This window comes from Mus musculus, chromosome 1, assembly GCF_000001635.26.
Source record: "Mus musculus strain C57BL/6J chromosome 1, GRCm38.p6 C57BL/6J".
In the NCBI taxonomy this organism is placed as follows: Eukaryota; Metazoa; Chordata; class Mammalia; order Rodentia; family Muridae; genus Mus; species Mus musculus.
Window position 1 is genome coordinate 84,035,098 of NC_000067.6, and position 14,170 is coordinate 84,049,267.

At 39.9% G+C, this 14,170-nt stretch overlaps 1 protein-coding gene across 6 annotated transcripts in view; it reads right to left on the reverse strand.

The window, feature by feature from the left end:
• Positions 1–1,195: 1,195 nt before the first annotated feature.
• Pid1 (phosphotyrosine interaction domain containing 1) overlaps positions 1,196–14,170 on the reverse strand; it is a 303,550-nt gene continuing 290,575 nt past the window's right edge. For 5 of the 6 annotated variants that reach the window (XM_017313047.1, XM_017313045.2, XM_011238717.3 and 2 more), the window contains one exon: positions 1,199–3,410. In XM_017313047.1, coding sequence (XP_017168536.1) covers positions 2,934–3,410 — 477 coding nt within the window. In that variant the 3' untranslated portion in view covers positions 1,199–2,933. Of the gene's footprint in view, positions 3,411–14,170 lie in introns of all 6 variants that reach the window. The other variant, NM_001003948.2, reaches the window with a different exon arrangement.

The following is a 14,170-nucleotide window of genomic DNA, read 5'->3' on the forward strand; positions in this document are numbered from 1 at the left end:
GGAAATAAAAATCCAAAGAAGATGAATCTTGTCTCAACACAGCAACTATGCAACAGCCTCAGATGGCTCTCAGTACAAGTCCTGGCTAGGTCCCTGTGGCCAAGGATGTAGATCTAAGCCTCTGGCTCCTCAATGCTGTAGTAATTTCCATATTAACACTAGGTTGTTTGACATATGTGGGAGTTAATGATCATGAAAGTAAAGGGTGTGGCCACTAACACAAAGACCCTAGCACAGAAGGGAACAGGAGACACTTAAAACACAAAGAAAGGCTGGAACATCCCTTGTAGATGAATAACAGCTGGCTGTCAAGAAGGCATCATTAGTTAATTCAAAGATACCATTCTGTGTTCATCTTCAATTACTTACCCATCTTCCCAAGTAGAACGCTGTGTGGATATTATCCAAGCCAGTTACGTAGCATGTCACACTTCATACTCAAAACAGAATTCCAGCAAAACCCTTTTATAATAAATAACAATGTATGCACAGGGATTCTGATGCCCAGTTACTGAGGGAGGGAGATGTCACTGCTTTGAGCTGTACTGGCCAGGTTCTTTGCCTCTTCCTTTCCATCTCTTTCATACTTCCCTCTTTCCTTCCTCTTTCCTTTCTCCCCTTCCCTTCCCTCCTATCTCCCTCTACCCTCATTTCTCCTCTCTTGTTCTATTGAAATTCAAGGACAAGAGTATGAAACTGAAGTTGGGGGAACGTCAGATCCAGAGAAGGGCCGTTTCAATCAGACTCTGGTAATAATCCACACCCGGATGCATCTGTGTGGCAGGCACCCATCCTTTCTCCTTCAGTCTTTTTTGTTCCTTACTGATTCCGTGAAGGACATTGCTCCACAGCCAGCTTCTTTGCTTTATTAATGTGCCCATTCTGAGAGATCACAGCCCAGGGGAGACAATTTTATCCACTCTTCAAAGGTATTGTCACAGGTTTACCTTTCAGAAACAGGATGGACAATTCCTGTACATAGGCCAGGGGTAGGGAAGCTAAATGGAAATTATTTGCAAAATGTTTGGAAATATTCTTCTCTGAAATAAGTCCATCACATTAAACATAAAGATCAACACCATTAATAACATTATTGTCACAGTTAAGGGGCATCCAGCTATGAAAAACAAATTGAAAAAGATTTCTAAACACAAGGAATGCCCTATGCTTGATCAATTAAAAAAATAAATAAAATTGCCCTGTTTACCAAGTTTGATTTATTTTACATGTCAAATTTCCATTTCTTAAAAAAAGGGAAGTTCATATAAAGTGTGAAACGCCCTGGCTTTATTAACACAAACATACTTTTATTAAAGAGTGAATGCATTTTTCTAAAGAATAGTTTACATATATCATAAAGCAACAAGCATATCTTCAGGAGGTAAGTCCTCATCAATACGACTCCATGCTTATTGTACATGCCTTGAAACTGGACCCACACAGGGGACTTACATACACACACACATACACACACACTCACACATACACACACACAAACATATACATGGGCACGTGGGTACACAGACCAAAAATACTAACACCATTGCTGTCTGGATTATATTAGCTCTCATTTAAGGCTTCTAAGATACCCCGTTGCCCCTGACATCACCAGAAATAAAAACACACCTTTTAAAGGAGCAATATTACTTGAAAAAGTAGATCATTTGCCACCTTAATGTGTCTATTCACCTTAAATGTGTATATTTTCCATGACTTTTAATGAGAGGCAAAGATCCTGAAATTGAGAGATGTCAAGTTACCAGTGAGAATTGCTCTTCAGAACTGATAGTCAAAGGGGTCACTCAGACTCTAAAATATCATTTTCAGGACAAGATCATGTTTCCCTTTAGGTTTCCAGGAAGACATGGGATTTCTAGGCAAACTGACTTGATGTCACTCATTTCCTACTTGAGTTCCTTGTTAAATGATGGGGCAAGACTTCCAGGGCAATGCCATGTCAGAGTTTAAACTTTCCAAAAGGAGTCATTCAACAAGACTCATAACCAAGGAAGTTACTATATCTCAGGGCTTGCTAAAGGGAAGCCTCTATAGACTTTGGCCACTCATTCACTTCTTTACTAGGGTTTCTGATGTCTGAGATTCCTGGTTGGTTTCCTGATCGTTTATTTACTTAATTTGTTATTTTCTTCCCTTTTGGAGTCCTGCAGTATGTTGAGCCTTTGTCCCTTTCCGGGAGGTTGGAAGGACAAAGAACTTGGTGGTGGGAGAAGGAGGGGAACAATCATTAGTTGCAAGAATTCTAAGAAAATAGAAGAAGTGAATACAATAGGAGGGTACTACTTGATATATTCGTGTAAATAAAAAGCATTATCTTTAACTGCGAATTAACTGCCATCTAGCGCGCTGTTAGTTGTAAAGCTCAATCCAAGCTGTGCTGATTCACGGACTGAGGAGAGGATCTGCAAACATGCCAAGGGGGAGGAGCAACCAGTCAGTCACCTGGACGTGTCCCTTCCATCCTGCAGCCTCCACGCCAACAGCACCTCCCCATACCTCCTGCCTGCCTAGGGACCACAGAGATGCCACTAACATTCTTGTTGGATTTCATAAGGCAGATTGGAACAGTCCGTCAAACTACAGCCATGGAGTATTTGCCTGAGAATGGTGAAAATAGGCGTGGAGATCTCCCAGCAGGAAGTGTTGGAATAGGAGAGGAAAAAAAAAGTGAGAGGAGAGTCTGGAACCTTCCTCCCCATCTGTACTCTCCTCAAGATCACGGCAGCAGCAGGTTTCAATGTCACATAATTAATGATATGATTCTTTAGATTTAGAATCACTCTTCTGAATTTAAAAAGCATGATCAGCCAATAGGTTGGCAGTCCTTTCGTACCAAATTTGAATCATTGCAGACATGTCTAGCTTCTGAAACTCCTTGCCCAAATGCTGCCTTCGCTGGAACATCTTAAGTTCCTTCAGCCATCATCAGATTCCAATTCCTGGGAAGCCTCTTCAGATGAGCTGCTCCTATGGATCCGCCCATCACTCTTCATACTGTGGAAAGTCTTCTTGAATGCCTCCATCATGGCGTGTGCCAGCTTCTTGGCCTCCAGCTTGCTCTCACATTGCACTGCATGGCAGTCCATCTGGTAAGAGAGGTCATCATTGATCTCTCTGTACACCCAGGCGAAGATGTTGGGGCTCACGTTGTGGTCAGCTGTGCAGTAGGCAATTCGAGCCACCTGGAAGGTATCCATGTGCACTGTTGCCTCACCCTTGTGGTCAAGGTGATGAAGCCACACTTGGAATGGCCGGATCTCTAGGAGGGCGTTGGCCGGGAAAACATCTTCTCGAGCCAGTGTGTGTTTCTTCCAGAGCTCAATGACTGGCTTCTCGGTGCAACCAGACAAAAACTGCATGCCTGTGGTAGAGACTTTTCCCAGATAGGTAACCTGCAGGTCGGTGACAGGAAACAGAGAGAGAGGTCAGTATGGTGCACTGAGCTTACTCTGATAGGCAGAGCAACTTGATAGACACCAAAGGGATACACGTACTCCTTGACCCTTGCAAGCAGAATTTCTTCCCTCTCTTTCTTCCAAGTTTTCCCCAGGACAAATGTTTACAAACTATAAATAGAGTTGGATATTTAGAAAATCTAATACTTCAAGCACATCTTCCCTCTCCCAAACCCTCCCTTTGAAACTAGCTGATGATGGTGTTTCCTTTAACTTGGTATCTCTTTCAAATCCTAGGTCACTAGAAGTTTACTTTCAATCAATCAGAAATGCAAGCACTCAAGGAGAGCAGGAAACCAGGAGTCTGCAAAACGAAGCCTTTATTAAGCTTATCTCTTGGCTGGATCCTTTTCCCCCAAATCCTTCCCTTCTTGACTTCCTTTGTGCTGCTTGCTTCCAGCTAATACCAAAGACACAAAAAGTATTCTGTCTAAAGTACAGCCTGAAGGGTGATTCCCCCCTTCCTTCCGCTGAGACATTTTTTTTTTAAAATGCCACAATTCCTATCTGTTTTTCAACATAAACAGTTTTTGAAATGATGGGCATTTGGTTGTGACTATATCTGAGAGATTAGATAAGACTAGAATGCAAGGTTATCAAATATCTAGATAGGCACTATTAAAACTAGGGAAAAATAATTCTAAAGGATTCAGATACTGACTTTTAAAAAATGCTTATGGAAAGGCAAAAGGATTCAAATGGTGAATACACTTGTTACCAAGTCTGGAAACTCTAGTTTGATCCCTGAACCCACACATTGGAAGGAGAGATCTGACCTCCACTAGTTGTCCTCTGACCACCACACATGTGCCCTTGCTCCTAGTCTGCCAGAAGGTATACGTTATTGTTTTTCTCATTGGAATGGGTAAGACTGTTGCTACAGCAGTGCTACCATTAAAGAACTACAGGAAGCCTAAGGGGCCAATTAACAATTCAAAATTGTATAGAGTTTGGTTGAAATTTAGACACAGATATCTAAACACTATGAATGTGAGGAACAAGGTGCAAAATAGATGAATGAAATTTAGTCACAATGGCTCCAAGTCAATGGTTATGATTAATGGGACTACAGCACTGCATACAAAAGCTTTAGAACATGAAAGTGAGGTTTTAGTGCAACTTTTGTGCACTGGTTCTCTCTGAAACAAGAGCTTCCCTTTAGAAGTGTAATTGTGCTGGCTCTGGCAATGTAAATCTTCAATCCTGGCAATGAAAAAACTAAGGCATGGTCCGTTCCTAGATTTTTGTCTGCAGAAGATGGGCACATGGCCACTCCATGTGAAAAGATGTTAAACATTGATAACTGTGTTGGGTTTCATCAACTTGACATAAGCTAGAGTCATCAAAGAAGAAGGAACTTCCTTTAAGGAAATGTCCCTATTACATTGACCTGTAGGTAAGCTTGTGGCCATTTTCTTCTTTGATAAATTATATGAAAGATGGCAGAATACTGTGGTCACTCCCACTCTTGGGCAACTTGTCCTGGAGGCTATAAGAAAGCAAACTGAACAAGGCATTTGGAATGAGCTAGCAAGTAGCATTCCTCCATGGTTGTTGCTTTGGTTCCTGTCTCCAGGTTCCTGTCTTGAATTCCCGTGTTGGTGTCCATCAATGGACTGTGAACTGGGCTATGTAAGTTAAATAAACCCTTTTTTCCTCAAGGTGCTATTGGTCATGGTCTTCTATTACAGCAATTGAAACCTAACTCAGACACTGATTATTTGAGAAACATTTTCAGAACTGCAAGAAAATACTATTAATACTTAAAACACATGACTATGACTGCTACCAAAGAATAAATGATGATTATAGGTATTAGCAAGTTGAAAAATGATACCACATTGGAAGATTTAAAAATCATATGGAAATAATATTTTGGCTAGTTATTCATCAGACAGTAAAAGAGTTTTTATCTACATCACACATCCTAGAGTTACCTGAGAGAGAGGTCTTTATTGCCAAAATTAGATTGGTCCATAAGCATGTTTGTATGTGTGTGTGTGGGGGGGGGGGGTATCTTAATTGGTAATTGATGTAGAGGCTCACTGTGGGCAGTCTTTCCCTGGGTGGGTGGTCCCAAGTCTATAGAAGAAGGCTAGCTAAATATGAGTCTGAGAAGGAAGCATGTAGCATTCCTCTTCAAGCTGCTGCTTGAGCTCCTGCCTTGATGTCCCTCATTGATGCACTGTGACCTGGAAGTGTGAGGCAATAAATCCTCTCCTCCCCTAAGTTGCTTTTAGTCAATTTTATCACAGCAGAAAGGAAATAGGATGTTTGGCCCAGCCTACATATTTATAAAGGAGGTCGGTTTAGCCCAAAATTTGGGAATTTAAAGTCCAAAAGTGGGCCAAGGTACTGGGGAGTGTTGGTCAACTTCTAGCAAGGGCAACTAATAGGCACATCTATCTTCAATAGAAAGAAGAGGTTGGATGCTTAGCAGGAGCAGACAGAAGAAGAAGAGGGCAGGGACAGCTTAGCTTGAACTTTTACAGCGTTCTCTCAAGAACTATAAAGGAACTCACTAAAAAGCATCTCATGTCTCTACTAATTCCCACCTCTTCCAAAGTACTATTCTGTCCCCCGGCACCAACCTGAGGACTGGCCTCTAATTGTGGGTTCATTGAACCTATACAAACACTACAGTAGTTCATCAAAAAGTCAAAACTGATTTTGATTCACATGACTCATTTGTCCTTCTCAAAAGAGCAAATTGCTGCATCTTAATGAGATAATTTACATGTTCAAGATCAAAGGACCCACTGAGCCTAACAGTTAAAGTATGGAAAGAACCCAATGCCCAGCATCATCCAAGTGAATATGCATATACAGTGAAATATTATTTAGTGCCAAGGGGAGGAAACACTTGCATGTGCTACCACATGGATAAAATCTGAGACTGTTAATGTTCAACATAATAAGTCAGTCACAAAGTAGATGAAGACTGTAATTTATCACATTAAAACAGTCACAATCACAGAGACAAAAACTAGATTGGTGGGAGATGGAAGCTTGAGGCACAATGATTGGCTGCTCTTGCTTGGGGGATTCTGAGTGTCTGTTTTAGAATCCTGTAAGAGTTAAGTGGCTCAGTGGAGGTGAGGGTGCTGGAGCATCCTGTTGTATGTATTCTATGTATTCTATGTATGTACATACAAACACACACACACACACACACACACACAAGGAAACAACTAATTTGGGTACCTAAAGGGAAAATACAAAGTATATTCATTCATTCTACTTTTTGAAACTAGAAATAATCAAGTTTATATGTGAGAGAAAGGTAGTCTGGTAGAAGGGGAATTCTTTGGATATATTTTCAGCTTTCTCTCATATGCACACACACACACACACTTCTTTCTAAAAGTTATACAGAGAATTCCACTGCAAGATAATTAAAAGGTACTTTTTCAAAAAAAGAAAAAAACATTCATTAAAAGCTGTAGTTAACTCATCCAAATCAAAAGCCATTTCCTAGTAATAAAATTCTGACAGCCATCCAAGGAAAAAGTGTAACTCTCCTTATGAATGTTTACTATCTTTACTATAAGGTAAAGATTTTTAAGGAAAATAGTTTTATTTTGGAAGTATGTTTGGGGAAGAATGGGGCAGAAATTCAAAACTCAATGGTCTTAATGAAACAATAATAAATGCTACTTAATAATGCATAGATATTTATAAAGGGAATTTTAAAGCATTGGGGTAAAACATTATATATAGATTAAATCCATTCAGCTAAGCTAGTGTTTACTTTCACCAGTGACAGAAAAAAGAGCCATTAAGTAGCATGTGTTAAAGGTCTCAAGACACCATTTACCTATGTCCATCACTTGCTATGTCCATAGCAAAATCAAACTCCAAGGGCATGGGAAAGTTCTAAAGGATGTTTGTATCACATATGATGGTAAAAGCATTGCATACATCAGATTCACTGACAACTCTGTGGGTTAGGATGGGATTTTTCAAAACAAGGACTCACTATGAAGCTCCAGAGGGCATGGAACTTGCTAAGTAGACCTGTCTGGCCTTGAAGTCACAGAGATGAATTTTACTCCACCTCCTCATTATTGGGACTGAAGATGTGCCATCATACCTACTTTGGTGTGGGATATTATCATTACTAACTCTGTCCAAAGTGCAGAACTTAGATCTAGACAGGAGATAGATCCAGCGTCATTCAGAGAGTAGCACTAAGAACATACTTCCATAAAACTTTTGAGGTATCAGCAACTGTTAGTGATCTGTGAGGAACTGAGCATAGAAGAGTCTGAATTTCTGTTGAGCATTTTTTCTATTAGATGAGAGATATCCCCATTTGCTGGTGTCCCTCCAAGTTTTCATTATCTCTGTCCTGGTCACAGGCATCTTAGATGAAATTAGTCTTTCAAAATGATTGAGATCCAATTGTCTAGCACTTTTGTAAATGAATTCTTTTCCAGATTCATATATGCCAAGATGTTTTAAGATAAAGATGTTATTTCTGTTTTGCAACTCTCACAGATGACAAGAATATGGACTCTAAAATGGCCAAGCTACCAGAAATAGACAGTGGGATAATCAGCAGCAGAGATTTGGAGAGTAGAAGAGTGGAGAGCATAGTGAACATGGCCAAAGTGAGAGCCAGAGAGAAGAAATCAAATAGTGTTTTACACTACTATATATAGAGAGATTGCAGTCAACTGTACTGTGTCAGATAACCCAAAATAGCTAAAAGAGGGAACTTTGAATATTCTCACCATGATAAAATTTAAATATCTAGAAGAGTAATAAACATCTTATAGCTGTACAGTGTAGACATGTACAAGGGTTTCCCCCTGAACCCTGTGAAGATATTTAGCTAGAATCTATAAGTTTAAAGAATTAAAAACTAAATTCATTTTCTTGAAGTGCCCAAAACTCAGTGACACTGTGCACTGCACATGTAGACATCTGCATCTTTACAGAGAGAACTATCTCTGGCCTAGATACTCTCCATGGGAGGCCTGCCATCTTCTCTGCTCTAAGGCACTGGGAACACCAAGCCCAATGAGTGTGTCCCAACAACAACACAGCTGTGAAACAGTGTCAGATGCACATGATGAGAGAGAGAGGGAATGTAGGAAAGAAGTGAATGTTTCCTTGATGGATTTATTTCAAGCCCCATCCATTAGAGGTTCATCCTTCTGGGGCCACTGAGCTAATAAAATATCCAAATTTCAAAATGGGTCCTTAAATCTGCCCAAACTGGAACATAGACTTCTCTTTCTTGCTTCCTTGCTTTTATTAGTTCTTTTCTTTCCAGGGATAATAAATTGACTTAGAAGATGAGAAGAGCAGCTTTTAGGTGGAGTAATAACTAGCTTCAGTATGTCAAAATCAGCATCTATTCTGTGGTCAGAGACACTGGCATGAAGAAAAAAAAAAACAAAGTGAGAGTGTGTGAACAAATCATTCTAAGAGCAATAAACAAATAACAGAGAAAGGAAAGCTTGCCCTTGTGTGTTATTTACTGGCATAAACTCACACCCCAAACAGTATCTGCAGAGTGTCAGTGAGCTTTATACCGAACTATCTGAGGATGTTTGCAGCATATGACAGTATCCAGGTTTCATGTGTGAGGGACCTGCAGCAGGTCCACAATGCTGGCATAGCATCTCTGTAGAGCCTTTGTCCTTGGAACCCCTCCTTCTCAAGTATGAGCTGTCCAACCTGCCCACCAGCGCTCTATTCATGAATTCTTGTTCAGCTGTGGCTAAGCAAACCATGGTTCCTGAGGTCAGTCCTCATTTCCTCCAATGTCACTTCTCTTCCTGGAGGCCAGTCCACATTTCACCCTGCTTATAACCTGCTCCCCTTCTCTCTAGACAGCACAAAATGAGAATGGTGGTGACCTGGACTCTTGACAATGACACAAGGTGGATGGATGATTGTGTTAGAGCTCACACATACTGGCAACCAAGGGGTTTTACAGCCTTCCAAAGATCAAGAGCTCAGCTGTATAAACTGGACATCAGTCCAGTTGTACTTATGGAGTTCAAAAAGAGAGAGCGAGAGAGAGAGAGAGAGAGAGAGAGAGAGAGAGAGAGAGAGAGAGAGAGAGAGAAGAAAAGAAGAGAAAAGAAAAGAAGAGAAGAGAAGAGAAGAGAAGAGAAAAGAAAAGAAAAGAAAAGAAAAGAAAAGAAAAGAAAAGAAAAGAAAGAAAAGAGAAGGAAAGGAAAGAAAAGATGGTCCATTGAGAACAAAAGCTCTCTAGAAGCTTCTTTTGGGATATAAAAGAGCTTGTTTTTCTTTCATGCTCTGCAGGAGGCTGACTTTCTCTGGCTGATACAAAATTGCACAGTAGGAGCAGAAGATAGGTAAAGGTAGCTGGATAGCCTCATAGCCTCAAAACAGAGGATGAGAAAAAGAAGAGCCACTGTTAACCCTGGGTCAAAAGTTGCAGCGAAACTCCTTTGCTCTCGTTGATTTCTACCGGCATTCTTCAAAGAACTGAGAATGAGAAACCATGGGGATTATTTATGACCCCAGCTTGAGTCTCCTCTCTTCTTGCTGATCAAAGAGGAGCAAAACTCCACTGGACACTGTGAGGAGCGGAGTAGTCATGCCAAACATTTTATATCCTAAACTGCAAAAGGATCTGCTACTTACGAATGTGTATCCCATGCTTTAATCTGCAAAGGCAGTAGTAAAAGACAATGACGTTCATAATGAAAACTATATACGTTGTGTTTATAAAATAATAAGCATGGAAGATTCTAGAAGAATGGTGAGTTAAGGCAGACAGGAAGTGACTGAAACGAATTCCTGAATGCCAAGACTCAAAAGCACCATCAGCAATTAGACCATAGATGGTGACAGTTACCCAGGGCTTCCTTTCTCCAAGGTTCTAGGTAAAATGTTTATACAGCTCATGACCCTTCATTATGACCCCTATTATGCTGTTTCTATAGACTAAGAGACTCCTGAGAGATAAAACAATTTGTCCAAGCTAGCTGGGAGCCAGGAGTTAAGTTTGGACAGTAAGATTCATGACCCTTGCCACCACCTGCTGCAACCTATCTGTACTCCCATTGATGAGCCCTTCAGACAGAGGTCAGCTTGCCAGAAGGTTCCCAACAGGCCTTGCCTGGTTTAGGTATCAGTCTCCAAGAGGTTGAGAAGTCTCCATTCAGTCTTCCTGGATCCCAGAATAACTCAGCAAAGTGGTGAAAGGAAGTGATTGATCTACGAACTATTTTTTAATGTTCCAAAAAAAAAAAGTTTTAAAAAGTGTTTGCTGACAGCATCTATCCTGTGGCATATCTATATATAATTTATCAAATAATAAATTTCACTCACATGTGGAGGTTTGAAGGGGGAGAAAATAATTTAAGGCAGAGCATATATGATAGAAAATGTGTACCTATCATTGGCCAGAGTGGAAACCACTGATCTAAACCAAATCACCCATTTTTTCAATGAGAACTCAACAGCTGTTCCAGGTACACCAGAGAACAGAAGTAGCACTTGGGTCTATGTCTCCCAAGTTGCAGATGAGTATCCATGTTATTTACCACATCACTCCATGATCTGGCTTCTACGAGTCATACCCTAGGTATTATAACAGTGGAAGGTCTGTATGACTTTGACTGCACTACAGTGGCCAGTAGTTTAGTTAAGCACCAGGTTGCTGTGTAGGTTTTTTTTTTTTTTAATTGTGACTAGACTCTGAATCAATGATGTCTGAGTGAAACAAAATCATATTCATAATGAAGGAAGGTCTGGTACCATTTCCTGCAAGGCTATTCCCCAAGGAATCTGCCTACTCAGTCAGGGTACTGCCTATAATGTACCAACAATGCTAAAAATCAAACAATACAATTTTATCAAATGCATATTCTCTATAGCATATTTATGCTCAAGCCCTTATATATTTCAGTAATTTTGCCTATGGCCACAGATATGAAGAATATTTGAATGCATCAACATTTTTATGGGTTCTATTGATAAGACCTATAAACACATTGAACTTTGCTGAGAAATATATTGTTTTTGTAAAGTAAATTAGATAAGACTTAATATCCAAGAATAATTAATTAAGTTCTATTTTTAACTTCAATGAAACCATATACAAACACACACACACACACACACACACACATATATATATGTCTGTGTGTCTGTGTGTGTATAACATGTGTGTGTAAATATATATATATATATATGTATAAAACGTGTGAACATATATATATATAACATCTGTGTGTATATATATGACATGTATGTGTATATATAGCATGTGTATGTGTGTGTGTATATATATATATATATATATATATAAAATATGTATATGTGTTTATAAAATTTCTGCTGTGAACCACAGTATATATCTCATAATTAGAGGTTTAAGCGATGTTTAAGTAGATTTGCTTCTTCTTTTTTTTTTTTTTGTAAATTTGCTTCTCTTATCCATACTATATTAACTTGTTTCACTAAAGCAGAAAGAAGATTTTTACACCCTATCTTTCACTTACCAAGCAATTCTAATGTACAATTTTGTCCTGTCATTTGGATCTTGGATATGTGAAGCTTGGAACTATTGTCACTGTCATTATCAAAGACAGAAGCCATTTATCTAAAGGGCATTGAAGTATGCCCCTGAAGACAAAGGCACTTAATAAAAATGATACCACACAGAAGCCCACATTCCCTTGTCAGATCCCATCTGGAGAGCTAACCTCAGGATGGCGAGACCCAGAACTAAGCCATCCAGTAGCACAGAAACAATTAATTTCATGACTAGTCTGTTAATTCACCTTTGTTTTCTCAATATCGAGGTATACTGAGGGTGGGACCAAATTCATGAACCTGCTGTAGCCCCCAGAATGGTTCACACGAGAACATTGCCTTAATGCTTAATCAATGGAGCCACATACCCATCTCAAAGATTTTAACCCAGAAATGTTCCTGTCCAAAGGAAGAACAGGGAGCAGAGACTGAAGGAAGGGCCATATGAGGACTGCCCCACCTGGGGATCCATTCTGTCTGCAGACACCAAACTTAACACTGTTGCCATTGCCAAGAGGCACTTGCTGATGGGAGCCTGGTATGGCTGCTCCTTGGGAGGTTCAGCCAGCAACTGACCAATGCAGATGTGGATGCTTGGAGTCAACCACCAGACTGAGCTCAGGGACCCTGGTTGGGGAACTGGAGGAAGGACTGAGGGGGGTTGCAACCCCATAGGAAGAACAACATCAGCTGGCTGGATCACCCAGTGCTCCCAGGGACTAGACTACCAACCAAGTAGTGTATATGGGGGATCCATGGCTTCAGATACATATGTAGCAGAGAATGGCCTTGTCTGACATCAATGGGAGGGGAGGCCCTTGGTCCTCAGGAGGTTTGATGTCCCAGAGTAGGAGGATGTTGGTTGGGTGGGGCAGGAGACGATGGGTGGATGGGGGAGCACCCTCATAGAGGCAAAGGAGAGGGAGGAGAGGGAGGTTGTGGGATGGGGGCTTGTGAAAGTGTAACTGGGAAATAGGATATCATTTGAGATGTAAACAAATGGAATGATTAATTAAAAATGTCAAGCAGACTGCTTAAAAACCACTCTGAGGAATGTTTTCAGGGGACAGGGACTATGGTAGGTGAAAAATGTCCCTAATGTCAGTCCTTGGAGTATTTTTCAGTCTATTTTCCTTGGTGCACAGTTCATCAGAATTAGACCCCAGATGGCACTAGATGTTTGTAAAGACTGACAACAGTACAATATTGTGCAAGAAGGGATAGATACACAAAGCAATTGGCTACAGGGTCACAGCTCTCTGTAGGTGTTCTATTGAGGTACACATAAAACAGGAGAGGGTAATCCTGAATCCCCATGTCCTACAGAGCAGTAAAGACAAGTTCAAATGAAAACCTTGACACAAATTTTCACTGGAGTTTGTTTTTTTTTTTTGTTTTACTTTAATCTTTTACTCATTTTTTTCAAAGCAAGGTCTATTGCTGAAAGGAGAGCTTACTATTGTCACTTTCTTAAAGCAATATAATTCCTAAATGCTTATCTTTATACCCACAGATCAGTAGAGCCCCTATTCCTTCTCAAAGAAACTTCCTTCTGCAACAGATAAAAACTATTAATGAAATCCACAGTTGGTCAAATACAGAGAATAGGGAACTGTGGGGATCCCAACCTTTATGGATGCATCTACAATACAACTCTTATATCTACGTCTCACAGGGCATCACAAAAGATGGATTAGTAAATAAAATATCTAATTTTTTAAAAAAGAAAAAGAAAAAGAAATATTGTAAAAAGCACATTTGGTTTGGTCTTACCATTTTCTCTCATCTTCCTGATTTTAATCTTTCAAAAAAATCATCTTTTCTTTTATTTGGAGGGTGTAATTACTGTTGAGGTTTGGCCAGTTGCTATGTTTTCTCATGCTAAATACTGGCACCCAAGGCCTCGTTTTTTGATGACTGGATTGCAAGCTGGTATGACACTTTAGAATGGAATTGTTCATGTTCTTCCTTCTGCATCTGCAATGCCACATCTGGGAATTTACTATAGATATTACATCCATATGAAAATGCACCACAACTTTATCCATTGCATTATCACTTATGATTATAAAATGCATAAAAGCCTGCATGCTCATACAAAACAAAGCAGTTTGATAAATTACAGGACATCCATATAAATGCTATTACAAAACTATATTAGATGTACTATA